Genomic DNA, 21,055 nt, shown 5'->3' with positions numbered 1-21,055 from the left:
ACCAGTCTCTGGGAAACAAGTGTACCTCGACCAGTCTCTGGGAAACAAGTGTACCTCGACCAGTCTCTGGGACACCACTGTACCTCGACCAGTCTCTGGGAAACAAGTGTACCTCGACCAGTCTCTGGGAAACAAGTGTACCTCAACCAGTCTCTGGGAAACAAGTGTACCTCGACCAGTCTCTGGGAAACAAGTGTACCTCGACCAGTCTCTGGGAAACAAGTGTACCTCGACCAGTCTCTGGGAAACAAGTGTACCTCAACCAGTCTCTGGGAAACAAGTGTACCTCAACCAGTCTCTGGGAAACAAGTGTACCTCGACCAGTCTCTGGGACACCACTGTACCTCGACCAGTCTCTGGGAAACAAGTGTACCTCGACCAGTCTCTGGGAAACAAGTGTACCTCAACCAGTCTCTGGGACACCACTGTACCTCGACCAGTCTCTGGGAAACAAGTGTACCTCAACCAGTCTCTGGGAAACAAGTGTACCTCAACCAGTCTCTGGGAAACAAGTGTACCTCGACCAGTCTCTGGGAAACAAGTGTACCTCGACCAGTCTCTGGGAAACAAGTGTACCTCGACCAGTCTCTGGGAAACAAGTGTACCTCAACCAGTCTCTGGGAAACAAGTGTACCTCAACCAGTCTCTGGGAAACAAGTGTACCTCGACCAGTCTCTGGGACACCACTGTACCTCGACCAGTCTCTGGGAAACAAGTGTACCTCAACCAGTCTCTGGGAAACAAGTGTACCTCGACCAGTCTCTGGGACACCACTGTACCTCGACCAGTCTCTGGGAAACAAGTGTACCTCAACCAGTCTCTGGGAAACAAGTGTACCTCAACCAGTCTCTGGGAAACAAGTGTACCTCGACCAGTCTCTGGGAAACAAGTGTACCTCAACCAGTCTCTGGGACACCACTGTACCTCGACCAGTCTCTGGGAAACAAGTGTACCTCGACCAGTCTCTGGGAAACAAGTGTACCTCGACCAGTCTCTGGGAAACAAGTGTATCTCGACCAGTCTCTGGGAAACAAGTGTACCTCAACCAGTCTCTGGGAAACAAGTGTACCTCGACCAGTCTCTGGGAAACAAGTGTACCTCGACCAGTCTCTGGGACACCACTGTACCTCGACCCAGGGCCGGACTGGGGAAATAATTCATACCGGGAGATATAGCGCGAAATATAGCCCCAATCAGGCCACTTTTTAAGCGGGGGGTCTGGGGGTCCCCCACCAGGACATTTTTTGTTACAAAGACTTAATTTCCTGCATTCTGGTGAATTTTTGTGCATGTGAATCACAAACTAATGAGCCAACAATTGCTTAGTACAATGTACTGTTTTATGAACCTCAAATAAAACTGTTGTGGCACTAGCAACGCTACTCTCTCCACCTTCAAAAAGAAAAAAGCAAGAGCACAGCATATTTTTCTATTTACTATTATAATACAGTTAACCACTCTCTCCACCTATTCAAACAGAGCAAGAGCACAATACCATATTCACTTTACTGATGCACTACCCATCAACAGTTAAAATAGCCCTTTACACAAACATTAAATAACAAACCTTTCATTACAATACTATAATAACAGTAGCCACTGCCAGAATAGTGACACATGTATCACGTGTGGTGAGCACACGCATGCATGCACAACGAAGACAGAAGATTGCGTTGTCTCAATCATTTTAACTATAAAATGAGCTCAAAGTATGAGCTCACTGACTGAAATGTCCAACAAAAAGCTTCAATTGTCAAATAATATTGATCACATTAACTAGACTAGATGTTTTTGAGGAAATTAGAAAGGGAACAACAACTTAACCCTTGTGTCTGATCAGATTCTTATTTTTTTTTGATAACTTTGCAGTGATTATGTTTGTAGCCATATGTGGCAAAGGTGTGTAATCTTTGAATTATCTTGGAATTATTTTGACTTTCTCTTTCATAAATTGTTTATTCAACTTCAGTCCCAATCATAACCACCACATATTGTTTTTTGTAATGTCAGATTTAACAACTCCTTTCAGAAAAGTGGGAGTATTTCATTTTTAATCTGAAGTTGAATAAAATATTTATGGAAAAGAAAGTGGGAAATTATTTCAACATATAAACTTTTTATGGCGTTTTTCAATTTAGTCCCCTAATATGGTAAGAGTATAACACTTTAGTTTTCAGACACAAGGGTTAAATTATTTATTTGTTTCTTGGCAGATTTAACATTGGGCTTTTGACAGGGGAGATGATGCATTGCATGGTAACGTTAGCTAGCTAACATCCACATGTTTATTTTTATCACTGACTAACCTGCTGGTTCCTTGACCTTGGTGCAAGAAAACATTTGATAAATGTTGCTGGATTTAGCAGAATCTCCTGTAAGGGCCTTTCTTTTTCTTTGTTTTATCCCTCTCTCCTCCACCCTTTCTCTTTCTTCCACTGTCCATCTTGACATCAAGGTTAATTGACTTTCGCTCTACTGTATCTCTCCCGAGTCCCTCACTACTTAGCGCATTGCCTGACTGTTATTCTGCATCTGAGTGCCATCTGCCATTCCATTCGCCGCCTCCGCTGTCAATCAGTTGTATCGCCTGGTCCCGCCTCCACCAATCACAAGCGGCAGCACGGCTCCATTGTGTGTGTGTGATCCGCGTGAGGGAGAGAGAGTCAGATTTCTCCAACTCTGTAGCAGACAGTGAAATCCTGGTTGTTCCCCACCCACCTAGGTTATCTAACTATCACGCCACGCCGCCGCCACAACTAGAAACAATGGCCTGACAAAAAAAAATAAAAAAATCAATAATTAAAAAAAATTATATATATATATATATATATATATATATATATATATATATATATATATATATATATATATATATATATATATATATATATATATTTCTTTTTAAATCTGTGCAGGCCAGGCTACCGGGACCCGATGGCCAGTCCGGGCCTGCCTCGACCAGTCTCTGGGATACCACTGTACCTCGACCAGTCTCTGGGAAACAAGTGTACCTCGACCAGTCTCTGGGACACCACTGTACCTCGACCAGTCTCTGGGAAACCACTGCACCTCGACTGGTCTATGGGAAACCACTGTACCTCGACTGGTCTATGGGAAACCACTGTACCTCGACCGGTCTATGGGAAACCACTGTACCTCGACCGGTCTATGGGAAACCACTGTACCTCGACCAGTCTCTGGGAAACCACTGTACCTCGACCGGTCTATGGGAAACCACTGTACCTCGACCAGTCTATGGGAAACCACTGTACCTCGACCAGTCTCTGGGAAACCACTGTACCTCGACTGGTCTCTGGGAAACCACTGCACCTCGACTGGTCTATGGGAAACCACTGTACCTAGTTCAAGTTTCTTTAATAGTTGTCATACAGAAGTACAGAATACTTTCATACAAAATGCTTCTTACTGTTACGCTCCAGAGACTGTGCTAGACAAGATAGTATCAAATAACATAGTATAGCATGTAATTTAGAAGAAGAAAATGAGGTCACAGTGTTCGGTATAGACATATGTACAATGTTCTGAGTTACCATATAATATACAATACTATGCAGTGTACTAATGTACAGTACTATATAGTGCAAAGCAGAAATGGGATGAGGTACAATTTAGGTACAATTTACAGTAAGGTGTACGAGTTGTAGTGCAATCCTTCATCAATAAATATAAAGTGTGGGGAGTGGGTGCTACAGTGTGTTTGTTTAAAGTGGGTGTGTGCTATAAAGTGTGTGGAGTGGGTGCTACAGTGTGTTTGTTTAAAGTGAGTGTGTGCGTGTGGATGTGTGTGCTATGTGCGTTTGGTGGTTGTTGTTGTGTAGTGTTCATTGTTCGTTTAGCAGCCTGATGGCCTGGGGATAGAAGCTTCTTCTGAGTCTTTCTGTGCTCGCCTTGAGACTCCGGTATCGCTTGCCTGACCGCAGCAGTTCAAAGAGGCAGTTGTTCGGGTGACTGGAGTCTTTAATGATTCTCTTAGCCTTGCCCTTGCAACGCTTGTTGTAAATGTTCTGGAGGGTGGGGAGCCCCCCTCCAATTGTGCGTTCGGCTGAACGTGTCACTCTTTGTAGTCTGCTTCGGTCTTGTGCAGTGCTATTCCCAAACCAGGAGGTGATGTTGCCGGTCAAGATGCTCTCTATTGTACATGAGTAGAAGTTCTTAAGGATCTTCTGACTGACTTGGAACTTCCTTAGGCGCCTGAGGAAGTAGAGGCGTTGTCGTGCCTTCTTCACAACACTGTCAAGTCCTCGGATATGTAGGCTCCGAGGTACTTAAAGCTGTTGACTCTCTCAACCGGTGCCCCGTCGATGCTGAGGGGGCTGTAGTCCTTGACCCCCGACCTCCTGAAGTCCACAATCATCTCCTTTGTTTTGCTGATGTTCAGGGAGAGGCTGTTTTCCTGGCACCATCCCGCCAGGACCTTGACCTCTTCCAGGTAGGCCCTCTCGTCGTTGGCAGAGATCAGGCCCACCACCACTGTGTCGTCAGCAAATTTGATGATTGTATTGCTACTCCGCTGAGCCACACAGTCGTGTGTGTACAGGGAGTAGAGGAGGGGACTCAGAACACAGCCCTGGGGGGCCCCTATGTTGAGGGTGATGGATGAGGAGGTGCAGTTGCCTGCTCTCACCACCTGGGGTCTGCCAGTCAGGAAGTCCAAGACCCACTGGCAGAGGTCATAGTTCAAGCCCAGGTCCCTGAGCTTGGCTATGAGTATGGAGGGGACTATGGTATTGAATGCCGAGCTGTAGTCGATGAATATCATTCTCACATAGTTCCCCTGCCTCTTGTCCAGGTGTGATGCTGCTGTGTGCAGCACATGGGCTATGGCGTCCTCCGTGGACCTGTTGGGGCGGTATGCAAATTGCAGGGGGTCCATGTTGATTGGGAGGGAGGAGCAGATGTAGCCCTTTACTAGCTTCTCAAAGCACTTCATGGCTATGGAGGTGAGAGCTACAGGGCGGTAGTCGTTGAGGCAAGCAGGCTTTTTTGGGTACAGGGATAATAGTGGACTTCTTCAGGCAGGTGGGGATGACAGCCTGTTCTAAGGACAGGTTAAATATGTCAGTGAATACTGGGGCCAGTTGGTCGGCACAGACTTTTAGGACGCGGCCGGGGATGCCGTCCGGACCTGCTGCCTTCCTGATATTCACTTTTTTAAACTGGTCTCGACTGGTCTATGGGAAACCACTGTACCTCGACTGGTCTATGGGAAACCACTGTACCTCGACTGGTCTATGGGAAACCACTGTACCTCGACAGGTATATGGGACACCACTGTACCTCGACTGGTCTATGGGAAACCACTGTACCTCGACAGGTCTATGGGAAACCACTGTCCCTCGACTGGTCTATGGGAAACCACTGTACCTCGACTAGTCTATGGGAAACCACTGTACCTCGACTGGTCTATGTGAAACCACTGTACCTTGACTGGTCTCTGGGAAACTACTGCACCTCGACTGGTCTATGGGAAACCACTGTACCTCGACAGGTATATGGGACACCACTGTACCTCGACTGGTCTATGGGAAACCACTGTACCTCGACAGGTCTATGGGAAACCACTGTACCTCGACTGGTCTATGGGAAACCACTGTACCTCGACTAGTCTATGGGAAACCACTGTACCTCGACTGGTCTATGTGAAACCACTGTACCTTGACTGGTCTCTGGGAAACCACTGCACCTCGAGTGGTCTATGGGAAACCACTGTACCTCGACTGGTCTATGGGAAACCACTGTACCTCGACTGGTCTATGTGAAACCACTATACCTTGATGGTGAGGTTGAACCTCTGCTCGCTGGGGCGTTCGTAATCCAGGCGCTTCTTCAACCTCAGAGTCCCACGTTGTTCCTGGCGGTGGCTCACCATGTAGAACTTCTGCTCCGGGTCTCCTGCCACCACGGTGAAGGTCAGCTGGGCATTCTCCCCCATGTCGCCGTCCTCAGCAGAGAGAGCCATAACCTGATAGAGAGAGATAATGAGAGAGAGAATGAGAGAGAGAGAAAGAGAGATAGAGAAATAGAGAGAGGGATAATGAGAGAGAGGGGGATAACGAGAGAGAGTGGGGGAGAAAGAGAGAGGGAGAAAGAGAGAGAAAGATAGAGAGAATGAGATATAAAGAAACAGAGAGAGAGAGAAAGAGAGACAGAGAAAAAGAGAGGGGGTTGTAATCCACCCCCGGTCCTGCTTCACAACTCCCATCTGTCCATGGACAATTCCCACTCCTGAACTATGTCTTTCAACCACCAGGTGGCCTAGTTCAGTGTGTACATCTTTGTTGTCTTGTATGTATTAATTTCCTGTCTGTCATCACTAATCTGTTGTTCGTTCATCTGTTGTCTGTGCTGTGCCCCATTGTCTAATCTTGTTTTGTCTCCCTTGTGTCTGTATCTATGTGCTGTTTGGTCTTGTCATGTTTCAGTATATTAACCCTGTTATGTTTTCTTTTTAGTTGTTCCACCCAGCTGTGTCTAATTTATCAATCACCCTCATGTCTCTAATTAGTCTGTGTATTTAAGTGTGGTCTGCCCAGCATTCCTTGCTGGGTCATTACTTCTGTTTCACTGTCATGAGTACTCTTTAGTGTTGTGCTTATCTCGTTTTTGAGATTATGGTCTCTCTTTTCTTTTCCCTATTTCAAAGTGTTTCTTTTCGTATTATGCGCCGTGTGTCACAATAAAGTGCATGTTATTGTGAAAGAGCAACCAACGCATTCCGCTTCCTGTCTATCCTCTCCTCGTGTCTATGCTGCAATTGGGTTCTACACACGACCATGCCATCTAAAAGTTATAATCGTAACAGGGGGAGAGAGAAAGAGAGACCCACCCAGCCACCCACGCAAACAAACATAAACATTAAGAAAATGCATTGACATTTCACATTTTCTTTGGTTATTTTTTCCCCTGCCAACAATTGTTTTGTAATAAACATTCTATAATAGCCCTTCAGTTGTCCTGAAAAGGATGAGGCAGCACAGTGTTTCCTCTAGGTTGACTGCTTCAGGAGGGGGGGGGGGGGTCATACTTTTATTAAGTAAATAATAGGCAGATAATAAGTGCTCCACTGTAAGTACTCAACTGAAAATGACAACGTATAGACATATTCAGCAACTTGCTGGGCTCTATTGATTTTTCAGTTTGTTCGTTTTTGTGCGGTTACCACTTGAGAGAAGTCCAGGTATCGTTTTTTTTTACTGCACGTCACACTTACTCTCAATGTTAAGTTTCCTGACTTAAAGGTGCTATGGATATTATTCAGCCACTAGCTCTCGGACTAGAGCACCAGCATGTCATTCATCCAATCAGGTACATTCCACGTAGGTAAATGAGAAGTAGGGATGGGATACATGCACGCAACGTGTAACAACAACATTCATTTTGGACCTGCAAATATATTTTCAATGATAAATTAATTCGTCAATAATGTTTCTTGGGGAAAAGCAATACTTTTATTCTGCACCTTTTTAAAATCTCTGTGGATGGATTTTTTTTACTACCATAGCTATTGCCACCATTACTGTAATGCCACCATTCCTACTGTCACCAATAGTAATGTACTGTAATCGCTACTCTGACAGAACTCTACACACCAGCTCTGCCAGTAACATTGCCATTCTCTCTTAGCTCATAAAACCAATGGACACAGGGGAATGAAACAAACTAATTCAGAGATGCCTCCCTCGTATCGGATTTGGTGCCTCTGTCTCTCCTTAAATGTCAGAAAAACGCAGTAGAGACATGAAACAAGTGCACATAAATTCGGTTAATAACATGAATAAAATATGTTGTTTCTTTTGGGGGGGGGGCTATGGTTATAGTCGTAGGCGGGAAACACTGCAGCAGTGTCCTGCCGTTAGAAGGAGAAACACTGACAGTGCTAAGAAAAAAAACTAAGAACGACACCCAGTGTGACACGTCTCATAAAGAAAAATAACAAACTAAAATTCTAAATGTCATGGTCTTCTCACTCTGTTTTTTATGTGTGGGGTTGTGGTGTTCTCAACACTACACACATCGTACAATTGACCTATCCCATGCTCCGTCACTCCATTAGGGGCTTCTTTTGTTGCCCCCTCCTGACAAAAAGTTGCCACCGACTCCTTTTGACAGCCATGTCACGCCTCGATTATCGCAACGCTCAGCTAGCTGGTCTACCGGCTTAAATACTAGCAAGCCGCTTTCAACTTGTGCAGAACACAGCTGCCTGCTTGATCTCCCACCTACTGAAGTCGGCCCGGGTCACCCCGCTCATCGAGGAGATGCACTGAGCATCCTACTGCTGCTCAAATCTGACTCTAGAGCTATTCTCTGCCAACTTCACACCACCACAGTCAGAACAGCTTAAACCTGCTCAGTCTTGCGCGGCGGACTAAAAACACACTTATTCAATCAATATCTGAATCAATAATATTTGTATGAATAAATAAATATATATATATACTGTATAATATCCCATATTTTGCTTTATTTTTCACAATTTGGGCAATTTTACACAATTCCTGTGAGTCTATGGAACACATCTGTAAGGTTTCTTTCAATAAAATTCATTCTTATGTATTTTTAATCAAGTATTTTGCCCTTCCAGACTCCAAGCTGTTTTTGGCTGGGCTCTGTCCATACTCGCAATACGCTTTGATTGACAGTCACCCACCTGCACTAGCAGATACGAGAGAGAGCGAGAGAGAGCGAGATAGAGATAGAGATAGAGATAGAGATAGAGATATAGAGATCCCCCAGAGTCAACAATCCCTCCCACCCGGGCGGCTGAGTGGCGCAGTGGGCAAGGCACTCGCCACTAACGCAGGAGATGCTGGTATCGAGCCCAGCTCTCTGCGTTGCTACCGGCTTGACCGGTCGTCATACTAACACAATTGGCAGTGTGGGGTGGGGTGGGAAAGCCGGTGGGTGGGGATTGGACGTTGTGGACAGCGACTCCTACAGGTCGGTTGGTGCGCCTGTACAGCAGAATCAGGAAGTATCGGGGGCAGCGTGAGCCTCCCACGCGCTACTCCTCGCCACTGAGAGATCGCACTGTTCAGGTAAAAACATGCGACAGCTGCCTCCTCGTGTACCGGAGGGGACACGTGATGCAAGGCTTGGTCCTCACTGCAGCCGACCAGTGGGAGGCATAGTCTAGCAACGTTCGAGACAGGGGAGGGGAGAATTGAAGGGAGAATTGGCGAGGCGAAATTGGGATGGGAGAAAAATAGAAAAAGTGGAAAACAAAAAAATCCCTCCCACCCATTCTAACCCGTGAAGCTGCTGTCTTCTCTGTGTAGAAACAGAGCAGAGGGAAAGCTGGGATTTCTATAAGCACTCTGGAGCTATGCTTTTTTGAGGAAGTGCTGAACAGCTGAAGGTCTCCACTCCGCAGTATTTCCACTCGCTACGTTTTGCTCATAATTACAACGTATCACAGTTGATTGTGGGCGGGCGGTGGCAGATCAGTGCCTATTCACGTTAACCCGACTCTTTCCGTGATTGGCGCAGAATGAGTTAATAGAATAAAGAGTACATAAAAAAAGAAGGGAAGAAAAGGGAGACCTGGTCAACCGTGGCAGCAGTGGTATCGTATGTCACGCTTATATTTACAATTGACCTATCCCATGCTCCGTCACTCCATTAGGGGCTTCTTTTGTTGCCCCCTCCTGACAAAAATGAGCCACCGAGTCCTTGTGACAGCCATGTCACGCCTCGATTATCGCAACGCTCAGCTAGCCGGTCTACCGGCTTAAATACTAGCAAGCCGCTTTCAACTTGTGCAGAACACAGCTGCCTGCTTGATCTCCCACCTACTGAAGTTGGCCCAGGTCACCCTGCTCCTCGAGGAGAGAGAGAGATCAACAATCCCTCCCACCCATTCTAACCCGCGAAGCTGCCGTCTTCTCTGTGTATAAACAGCGCGGGGGGAAGCTGGGATTTATATAAGCACTCTGGAGCTACAGTATGCTGTCGAACACTTTTGAGGAAGTGCTGAACAGCTGAAGGTCTCTGCTGTCGAAACCGCTTCCGCATTATTTCCACTCGCTACGTTTTGCTCATAATTACAACGTATCACAGTTGATTGTGGGCGGGCGGTGGCAGATCAGTGCCTATTCACGTCAGCGAGCGAGTCAAATCAGAACGGCTCGGTTCAGGGGGGGGGGGGGGGGGGGGTTTGTCTCAGCTGAACTGAAGAAACGGGGGTAGAGATTTCACATCTAGTCAGTGTTGGTACAACCCCACATTGCTAGAAAACAATGCAAACCACTGGAAAATGCCATTTATAAGATGGGGGACCTTTAATACAAATAGTATTATTAATAAAATAAAGAGTACATAAAAAAAGAAGGGAAGAAAGGGAGACCTGGTCAACCATGGCAGCAGTGGTTACACAATTAAACATATAACAGACAATAAAGTAGAAATACAAAGTGATAGAAAATTAGCTTACAGTAAAAATGTTGTATTGCTATATCACAAGTCACAGTCAGGATCAGAAACAGGAGCAAACATCATGCATGAGATTGACAATTATTTGTCTGAACTGAGTGAACCCGTTAACACCAAGTGGCACACGCCACTAGACATGTTTTGCAAGACATTACATTATCTTTGGAACCGTTTATGATCAAGCTTCACTTTGAATTGTATCTGAATTGCGAGATTCTCTTCTTTCCGGCTGAATTGAAAGTGTCTTGTCACTCACAGCCTGTGTGGCTGAGTGCAAAAATTTGGCTTGGAATTTAGTAGAATCTTGAAACATCTAGATACAGTAGGTTGTTTTATCTCTCCCCCGAATGCAGGTTGGTAAATCCCCTGAATCATAAAAGGTATGACACTTGATACTGACTCAAATAATAAGCTCACAATTGGCAAATATATAACACTATGCCCAGGTGAACCTTTGTCTCTGTAGGCTTTAGAGGTTTAAGAAACAAAAGTGATCAAGCTCGAGATTTGACTGAAGATTGTTCCACGACCAGGGTGCAAAATATTCAAATGCCTTTTCACCAAAGACCGTTTTGACACTGGGGACTGTAAGAAGAATGCAGGACTGTGATCTTAATCTATAGTCATTGGTGGATATTTGGAGAGTGGTCAAGTTTAACCTCTTAAGCCCTAGCAATATTTTCAGAAAATGTGCCTAAAAGTACATACCAAAGGAAATTGAAGATTGCTCCACTTCTACAAGGTCTATTTGCATGTTCTTGGTATCTATGGACATCTATGAACCTCTGGGAATGTATTCCCAGTGTCAGGAATATTGTGTCTGTTACTACTGTATGCTTGAGTAAATTGTAATGAACCAAAGGAGAATCTGAGCTCATTCAGCACCTTCTTGAGATCAAGTGTACAAAAAATGTAAGCAAATTAATAAAGGGCAGATGATTTACAGGGTTTTTTGTAGATACAGTACTGAATTTTGCCTTCCGGACATATGAATATAGAATATCAAATAGCAGGCCTATAAATTACCTTATTATGGCCAAGTCAAACCCAAATCTCCTCTTTCCAATAGTTAAATCTGGATTTAGTACCACCTGCCTTATGCAATTTCGACATCCATTGAAAGCCCTGGGTCTCTTCTTTCTTAGGACTACAACAATTTCATGACAGCGTCAAATCATCCGGTTTCCGGTGCAGAGATTTTTATATGCTCATATTTAGCTAATAACACATAAAATCATTGGTAAACAAATGTAGTGCTGACAATATACACTTTGACTGCTGTATTGATAGGGTTAGGGTCTTTACTCTTGACTACATTTGAAAAAGAAATGCAACATCACTTAATACCTCCGGGGGCGGACCGCAAATGACATCACGTCATAAATCAAGCTCTGCTATACTAACGTATTGATGATAATATACATTATAACTGCTGTTGTGACATGGTTATGATGTTTATACTTGAATACGTTTGAGAAAAAAAACGATACTTTTGTCAGACAGTCTGGAGAGATTGATTTATGACGTGATGTCATTTGCGGTCCGCCGACGGGCCGCACGGGCGGAATAGGTTAATACTATTTGTGACCTGAAAAATAAATCTTGTACCGGTACCAGGCTGATCGGGTTTCAGAGGTAAAAATGTAGTAGTTTTAAATGTGCTGAATATTTTTTTAGGTGCAGAATGACATTTTGCAGGAAGAAAAAACGATTTGTTTCTTTACACGAAAATAAGAAGGAAATGATTTCTCTGAATTTGCTGCCACATAATGATAGAAATATTGAGACCGCAAGCAGTGGCGGCCAGCCGATAGTGGGCGCTAGAGCGCCGCCCTCCCTGGTTAAAAGAAGAAGAAGAAAAAAAATATATATATATATTTTTTTGGGCCCTAGAAATAAAATAAACATGTTTAAAATGAATAATATTTACTCATTTTAAGTATGTTTGTGTTTCCAATGCACAATATAATGTTAATATATCAAATATAAATAATTGTTTTCATTAACAGGAAGTGACTGTCTGATAGAGAATAATACCGCGTCTATACTTTCCGTAGCCGCATTTCTCTCGGGCTAGACGCAATAGCGCTTACAGTGGGCGTGCACTGGTTTCATCGCTGTATCCGTCGCAGCCAATCAGTGCGTAAAGCGCTGTGCGTTGAAATATGATGTATTATTATGGAAGCCGGGCGCGTTTTCAAGCGGTCTATATCATCTAAGCAAGCAGCGTCTATACTTTCCGTAGCCGCATTTCTCTGAGACACTCTCTGATTGGCCGACGCCAGTTTCTACAATGGTTAAGCTTAGCCACTCTTCGAAGTTGGTTAAGGTTAGAGTTTGTCTTAGAGCGTGACGGCAAGTTCTTTCAATGGTTAAGCTTAGGCACTCTTTCAAAGTTGGTTAAGGTTAGAGTTTGTCTTAGAGCAGGGCGATAGAACGCCAGGTAGTTTGCAGGCTGTTCGACGTGGAAATGGGCAAAGACAGTAAGACACAGCTCATCACAGTATTGTTGTGTTGTGCTAACAAGAAGCTATTTGGCTATAGCTGAATGCAGTCTGGACAGTGGATATACATCAACAGTATGGGACTGTGGGACAGTGGACATATACACTTTATCAAGCCCTCCTGGGCCACGTTTCAACTAAACAGTGAGTTAATGCGGTCTCTCTCTCTCTCTCTCTCTCTCTCTCTCTCTCTCTCTCTCTCTCTCTCTCTCTCTCTCTCTCTCTCTCTCTCTCTCTCTCTCTCTCTCTCTCTCTCTCTCTCTCTCTCTCTCTCTCTCTCTCTCTCTCTCTCTCGCTCGCTCGCTCGTCTCTCTCTCTCTCTCTCGCTCGCTCTCTCTCTCTCACTCTCGCTCTCTCTCGCTCTCTCTGATGTTAATTTTGCAGCGGGTGACGCATAATGGATGAATGAATGAATGGTAACTTGTTTAAAATGACAAGATATATATGTGTTCATTATTGCATTGATCATACGTGTACTAGTGTAGTATGAATGAACTCGAGTCTCGACTTAACGTTGGTAACGTTATGTCGAGTCAGCTGTCCACTTGGTCAGCTGTCCGTTTGCCCCCCCCCCCTTCACCCCCCCCCCCCCCCCGCGCCCACCCAAATGTAGTTCACACCGGCCGCCACTGACCGCAAGATGACGATGCTGTTATTCACAACTGGGCCCCTGCCCACCCACCTCAGCGTTGGGCTCCGCGCTCTCAGATATTCTGGCGAGACAGGAGGGCTCTGTGAATCTCGGAGCGTGGTCGTTGATGTCCTTGACTCGGACGGTGGCGGTCCCTGTCCTAGTCATCCCGCCCCCGTCCCGGGCCTCCACCAGCAAGAGGTAGGACTCAGTCTGCTCGCGGTCCAGGCCTGCGTTGGGGTTCATCGAGAATGTACTCAATTTAAGGGCTTTGATCTGAAGCAAATGTTACAGTGTTTCATATGGAGGATGTTGTCCTTGTAAAAAGTACAAAAGTACAATTTTTGTATGATTACTCTACATAAAATGTTATCTAACATTATCACATCTCATGCCTTCTCGTATCATTGCTATCACGATGATACTCTTCCTCTCCTTTCCTCCCTCAGATATCCAAGTCTCTGAGCGGATCTCGGCCTGCCTGTCCGACATTTCCCCCTGGATGACAACCAACCACCTCAAACTGAAGCTAAACAGAGCTGCTTCACCTGCAGGCCAAATCCCCGCTTACTGACCTTTCCATCACAGTGGAGAATGTAGCCGTGGCTTTGTCCTCGACTGCCAAGAAGGCAGAAGTCCTTGACGACCGGCTGAACTTATCTAAAGTTAGTTTAGGTTTGTGTTAACGTTAGATAATGTACAAAATAAACGTATTTCCGGTACTATTAGACGTCGCTTTTTTATTTTGAAACCCCCCGACCAGAAGTAAAAATGATGCTTCTTTTTCTGCTTGTGTCCGGTTCTGTGTTTGTTGGTTTTAACGTTAGCTGTTGTATTAAATTAATTGATTGCTGTTTAACTTGTCCATGTCCAGTCCTTTCGATTAGCCCCACCGTTCATTGTAAACACTGATGCATGTAATTATATTAACGTTACTGTGTTGTTGTAGCTATGTTAATAAATTCTGAATGGCATTCACGTTAGTTGGGTATGATAGCATTGAATAGCATCAACGCTAGCTGGCTGGCTACAACGAATTCTTACAAACTGGCATTGTAAAATATCAACACCAGCCATGGGAATAACTTTAATCGTCAAGGTAAGAGGATTTGAAGGTATGCTATGGAAGACCCCTGCGGCTCCACTTTGTTGAAATGTACATACTAGGGCTATAGGATAACCACCAGTTAATTCACGATTTATTATTGGTTTGTCATGACAAACCAATTACATAATCCAACATATGTGTAAGAAACTAACATATTCCAGTTAACGGTATATTTTTTTAATTATTCGTTACGGCAAAATCAATACTTCCATTTGTATAAATTACATTAACTCAAGGATGGTATTCCTCCCTGCGGGACCAATATTATTCTATGACAGCCCCGCCCCCATTCGCTAACCAACCAATCACTGCTACGCAACATCAACGCAACGGTTGTTCAGATTCGATTTTGGGGAGAGGTATGCAACATCCTCGCAACACACTCTACAACACCCTCTGCAACATGTTGCGTTGAAGTCGTGCTGATGTTGTGTTGCAGTTGCTGTAGCATGTAGAGGCCTTTACACTTTTGTTGCAACCCCAGTTATCCCATTAGTTCCCCCAAATTTAGGTCTGTTATGTTAAGCTAAGAAATCTGCTAAGAAGCATATATTATTTATTATTATTTTATTTCATTGGGTTTTTAGCAATAGTTGCACTTTTGTTGCACTTTTTTGTGTTTATTTCATGTTTTGAAAGATTGCGTATAACTGCAAATTTGTTTTGGTTCAAAATGTTGGGTCGCGACTTAATGACTAAGGAAAATGTTGGGTCCCGAGGCTAGACCAGTTGAGAACCACTGTCATAGTCAACACCCTCCCAGACCGACAGGGAAGGCTTGTGGTAGTCTACACCCTCCCCAGACTGACAGAGGAAGTATGTGGTAGTCTACACCCTCCCCAGACCAACAGAGGAGGTACGTGGTAGTCTACACCCTCCCCAGACCGACAGAGGAGGTACGTGGTAGTCTACACCCTCCCCAGACCGACAGAGAAGGCATGTGGTAGTCTACACCCTCCCCAGACTGACAGGGAAGGCTTGTGGTAGTCTGCACCCTCCCCAGACCGACAGAGGAGACATGTGGTAGTCTACACCCTCCCCAGACCGACAGAGAAGGAATGTGGTAGTCTACACCCTCCCCAGACTGATAGTAGGGCAGCACATTGACCAGGAAGGGCAGGAATTGGCATAATGACTAAATTGGGGGATGGGAGCAAATGAACTAATTTTTTAATCTATGTTGTAACCGTAGCGGAACACACCTGCCATGGCCACTGTGATGGTCCCTGTGGTGGGGTTGATGGTGAACATGTCGGAGAAGGCCAGCCCTCCGCCGTCTCTGCTGTCCACACTCCCCACCATCCTGTAGGAGAGGACGGCGTTCTGCCCCACGGCCGAGTCGTCCAGGTCGGTCGCCGTCATGTCCATCACTGACGACCCGGCCGCAGAGTTCTCGGCCACCTCCCCGTGGCAACTGGGGGCACAGGTGAAGACGGGCGCATTGTCATTGATGTCCCACACGTTGATGATGACGTCTGTGAATCCCGTCAGCCCCTCGCCGCCCTCGTCCGTGGCCAGGACCACGAAGCGCCAGACTGCTCGCTCCTCGCGGTCGAGGGTCCGCTGGGCGTAGATCTTGCCGGTGACCTCATCGATGATGAATTCGGTCTCGGCACCCTGGCCGTGGAGGGAGTAGCGCAGGGCCTCCTGGTCGGCATCCTTATCTGGGTCAGATGCTGTTACCTGCAATGTCAAAGGAAAGGAGGGATGAGAGAGAGAGAGTGGTAGAGAGAGAGCAATTGCTGACTGTTTTCTGCTCTATTTAATTATTGAAATGCTGCTGACTTGAAGCGATGTCTCGACTTGATGCACTTTATACATGTTCATCACAGTTAGGACCTCTGTAGCAGCTGAACCCCTCCTCCTCCTCATCCTACATGGTGAAGACCACGCACCCTCAAGGTCTGTGCTGACCACATGTGCCATGTTTTTAATTCTCTTTTCTCTCTGTCTTCACCTGCTTTTCCTGCAATGTGGTTAACATCATGTCTTGTCCCTATTCCTAAAAAAAACAATGTGAGACCTATTGCTCTGACATGCCACATCATGAAGTGTTTTGAAAGGGTTGTGCTGGGCCACCTCAAGGGGCAGGTGGCATCTTATTTAGACTTGCATTATGGATACAGGAAGAGTGTAGGAGTCGACAATGCACATCTTTTTATGTTGCATAGAATGTATAGTCACCTTGAATCGTCTGCCAGTTCTGTTAGGGCAGGGGTCGGCAACCTGCGGCTCCGGAGCCGCATGCAGCTCTTTAGCCAATCAGCTGCGGCTCCCTGGCCCAGCATTTTTTATATATATTTGTTCTCTTATTTTGGAGATCGATGTCATACTGTGACACTGAAATTAAAAAATATTTCATCAACTAAAATATTTCATCAACTAAAATATTTCATCAACTAAAATATTTCATCAACTAAAATATACAGTACGCCACACCCCATTTACATTTAGTCATTTAGCTGGCGCTTTTATCCAAAGCGACTTACAAGTTCTGTACGACAAGACAGCAAGAAGGGTACAACTCTATCAGCTGAGTAACAATGTTCATCAAAGTGTTGCGTGTTACAGTGTAGGTTAGTTTATTAGGACAAGTGCATGACAGTAAGGTTAGTCAGGGTTCGTTTTTTTTTTTTTTTTTTTTTTAGACAATGGTTGAAGAAGTGAGTCTTTAGTTGACGGCGAAAGATTGGACGGGATTCGGCTGTCCTAACTGGGATGGGTAGTTCATTCCACCATTGTGGGGCAAGGACTGAGAGTAGGCGGCTTCTCTTTGATGACCCTCCGGGAGCTTGGATAGGAGTAGGTCTGAGGCGGCCAGAAGATGCAGAGCGTAGGGGTCTTGAGGGTGTGTAGTTAGAGACCATTGACCGGAGGTAGGCAGGAGCGGTTCCCTTTGCCGCACGGTATGCTAGGTCGAGGGCCTTGAAGCGGATACGTGCAGCAATGGGGAGCCAGTGCAGGTCCCTAAGAAGTGGGGTGACATGGGCCGACTTCGGTAGGTTTGAGATCAGGCGGGCCGCTGCGTTTTGAATGAGTTGAAGAGGCTTGGTGGCAGTGGCCGGGAGGCCAGCTAGCAGTGCGTTGCAGTAGTCGAGGCGGGAGATGACTGTTGATTGGACGAGGAGTTGGGTGGCTTCTTTTGTCAGGAAGGGGCGTATCCCTCTGACGTTGCTCAGGAGGAATCTGCAGGTTCTGGTTGTCGCTGCAATGTGAGCAGAGAAGTTCAACTGGTCGTCGAGGACAACACCAAGGTTCTTGGCGGTCGGGGACGCGGTCACAGCTGCATTCTCGACTGTGATGGAGAGGTCGGTCAGGGGGGAGGATTTGGCCGGCAGGTGGAGCAATTCTGTTTTGCTTAGGTTCAGTTTGAGGTGGTTGGTCGTCATCCAGGCGGAGATGTCGGACAGACAGGCCGAGATCCGCTCAGAGACGTGGATATCTGAGGGAGGGAAGGAGAGGAAGAGTTGAGTATCATCGGCATAACAATGATATGAGAAGCCATGAGACGTGATAATGTTACCCAGTGATTTAGTGTAGAGGGAGAAGAGAAGGGGTCCTAGGACCGAGCCCTGGGGGACACCCGTCCGGAGGGGGCGGGTGGCCGACAGAGTCCCTCTCCATGACACTTGGTAGGAGCGGTCGTTGAGGTATGATGTCAGCCATGTCAGCGCAGATCCAGCCACTCCCATTCCTGCGAGGGCCGCGAGGAGGATGTGATGGTTGACTGTGTCGAAGGCTGCAGATAGATCTAGGAGAATCAGGACAGAGGAGAGGCCTTTCGCTTTTGCTAAGTGAAGTGCCTCTGTGACCGCAATGAGGGCCGTTTCTGTGGAGTGGCCAGTCCGGAAGCCAGACTGATTGGGGTCTAGGAGGTCATTCTGTAAGAGATAAGCAGTAAGTTGGTTGGATACAGCACGTTCAAGTGTTTTAGAAAGAAAGGAGAGAAGAGAGACAGGACGATAGTTGGCTATGACGGTGGGGTTCAGGGTTGGTTTTTTTATGAGGGGCGTGACTCTGGCTTGTTTTAGGAAGGTGGGGACCACCCCCGAGTTGAGTGAGGAGTTGATGGTTGCAGTTAGGAATGGGAGGATGTCCGGTGCTATGGTCTGGAGGAGTGGGGAGGGTAGCTGGTCCAGCTGGCATGTAGTCGGACGGTTCGACGTTACCAGTGTCAGGGTCTCGGCTTCTGTAATGGGAGAGAAACCCCGCGCCTCTCCCTGCCATCTGCAAGTGGCTAATCTTGCGTTTCCGACCCCCCAGTAAGCCAACCATGGATAAATCCAAAAAAAGGAAAGTCTGAGGAAAATAGAGGGTTTAATTCAGCGTGGACAGATTAATTTGCTTTCACGACTAACGATGCAGGCTTACCGACAGGTTATGTATATAACCTAGTTATATGAGTACTGGCTAAGCGCCCCGCTCTTAAGCCATACAGAGATATACCTCATCTCATGTACCTACTGTTCACCATCAAAGAAAAACAAATACACCCACCACCTGCCAGGCCCCGCCCCTATAGAGGCGTACTATAAAGTACTAGGCGTGGTCACCACTCACTCTTTCTAGTAAAAAAACTGTTTCCAGGAAAAGATTCCCCAAGGGAACTCAGGGCCGCTTAAGAGCGGGACGCTTAGCCAGTACTCATATAACTAGGTTATATACATAACCTGTCGTTATATTATCGTACTTGGCCATCGCGTCCCGCTCTTAAGCCATACCGAGATATGGGGTAGAGCGGACGAGAGGCCCGACAGATGCACCCCCTGAGGACCCGTAAGCCCACATCAAGGGGTTGGGGAGTCCCGTCACCCCATCCTTCCTAATGAAGGGGGGGCGCAGTCAACTCCACCCGAGTGCGAGCAAGAGGGAACTAGAACCCCTTGAACACACAGCACAGGCGGAACCACATGTGACCCAACACACTGTGGCCCATACCCACACACCCCTGCTACCCTACCAAAGGACGGGAAGCAGGAGAGGCCACAGACCCCAGAACCGCCTGGGAGACAGAACCCCCGGTCATGTCCATGAGGTAAAACCTTACAAAGGGGCCCGGGGAGGACCATGAAGCTGCAGCACAGATGTCCTCCACAGAGGCCCCACCCAGCAGAGCGGCAAAGGCTGCCACCCCACGAGTGGAGTGCGCCCTGGCGCCCCCAGGGGGATCCAGCCCGGCCAACGTGTAGCAGAGGGCGATGCCCTCGCATAACCAATGGGACAGGCGCTGTTTCGATAGTGCCTTAGCGGCACGAGAACCACCGTGACAGACAAAAAGCTGATCGGTAACCCTGAGGTACGGCTGAGGTAAATTCCCAAAGCACGGACCGGACATGACAGGTGAAGGCCTGCATCTAACTCACTAGCGTGAGGAGGCGGATGAAACGCCTGAACCACAATATCCCTGGAGCGGAAGGAACTCAGAGTGGCACCGCAATCGGAACGAAAAGACAGGCACTCTGGACGTACCGAAAGAGCACAGAGCTCACCCACGCGTTTAGCGGAGGTGACGGCCAGCAAGAACGCGGTCTTGAACGACAGCCGTCCCAACGGTGCTTGCTCAAGCGGCTCAAACGGGGCCAAGGACAACTGACCGAGGACCAATTGAAGATCCCAACTCGGAGCCAAAGAGCGTTGCACCGGCTTAACGCGTCGAGCGCCAAGCAGGAAACGCTTCACAAGAGGGTGGCTGAACAAGACATCCCCCTCAAATCCCTCATGATAGGAGGATATAGCTGCTGCATATACCCTCACCGTCGAAGCCGACAGTCTATCAAGGAGAGACTGAAGGTAACCAAGGACAGCATCCAGGGGGCAGGAGAATGGGTCCCGGCCCCCCGCCTTACACCACTCTTGGAACATACGCCATCTGCCCGTGTAAAGCGCGACAGTGGAGGGAGCATGCGCATTCCGGATGGTATCAACCACAGAAGGGTCCATCCTCTCCAGACTTACCCTCCCACCAGCCACACCATCAGACGTTGGCCCAACACCGGGTACTGAAACAGCGACCGTGTTGCTGAGAGAGGGCCGTCGCCGACCAAGGAATAACCCAAGGCGGAGCGACCAGTAGCTGGATCAAGACCGGGAACAACACTGCCGTGCCCGGTCCGGCGTGACCAGGATCACCGTCCTGCGCTCCCTCCGTATCCGCTCCAACAGCTGACTCAACAGCTGTACAGGAGGAAAGGCGTACAGAAGGCCGGGCGGCCATGGAAATATCGAGAAGGCATCCACCCCCAAGGGGGGATGATCTGCCCGACTGACCGAGAACCACAAGGGGCACTTGTGAGAACGTCGGCTCGCAAACAGATCCACGAGGCCTCCCCGAAGCGATCCCAGATCTGCCTGACTATATCG

General features: G+C 47.0%; 1 protein-coding gene across 1 annotated transcript in view; it reads right to left on the bottom strand.

Annotated features, from left to right (window-relative positions):
• The window catches only part of LOC311223493 (neural-cadherin), a gene marked incomplete at both ends in the record, with an annotated part of 1,556,546 nt that overhangs the window by 430,042 nt on the left and 1,105,449 nt on the right, over window positions 1-21,055 (bottom strand). Inside the window, 3 exon segments of the mRNA XM_084308277.1 lie at window positions 5,792-5,983; window positions 13,639-13,817; window positions 15,898-16,378. Of these exon segments, the coding sequence (XP_084164403.1) occupies window positions 5,792-5,983; window positions 13,639-13,817; window positions 15,898-16,378 (852 nt within the window).

This window comes from Notolepis coatsorum (assembly GCF_963971535.1).
Source record: "Notolepis coatsorum genome assembly, chromosome: 2".
In the NCBI taxonomy this organism is placed as follows: Eukaryota; Metazoa; Chordata; class Actinopteri; order Aulopiformes; family Paralepididae; genus Notolepis; species Notolepis coatsorum.
Note: the sequence above shows the minus strand (reverse complement) of the source record. Positions and strands in the feature narration are given on the sequence as shown.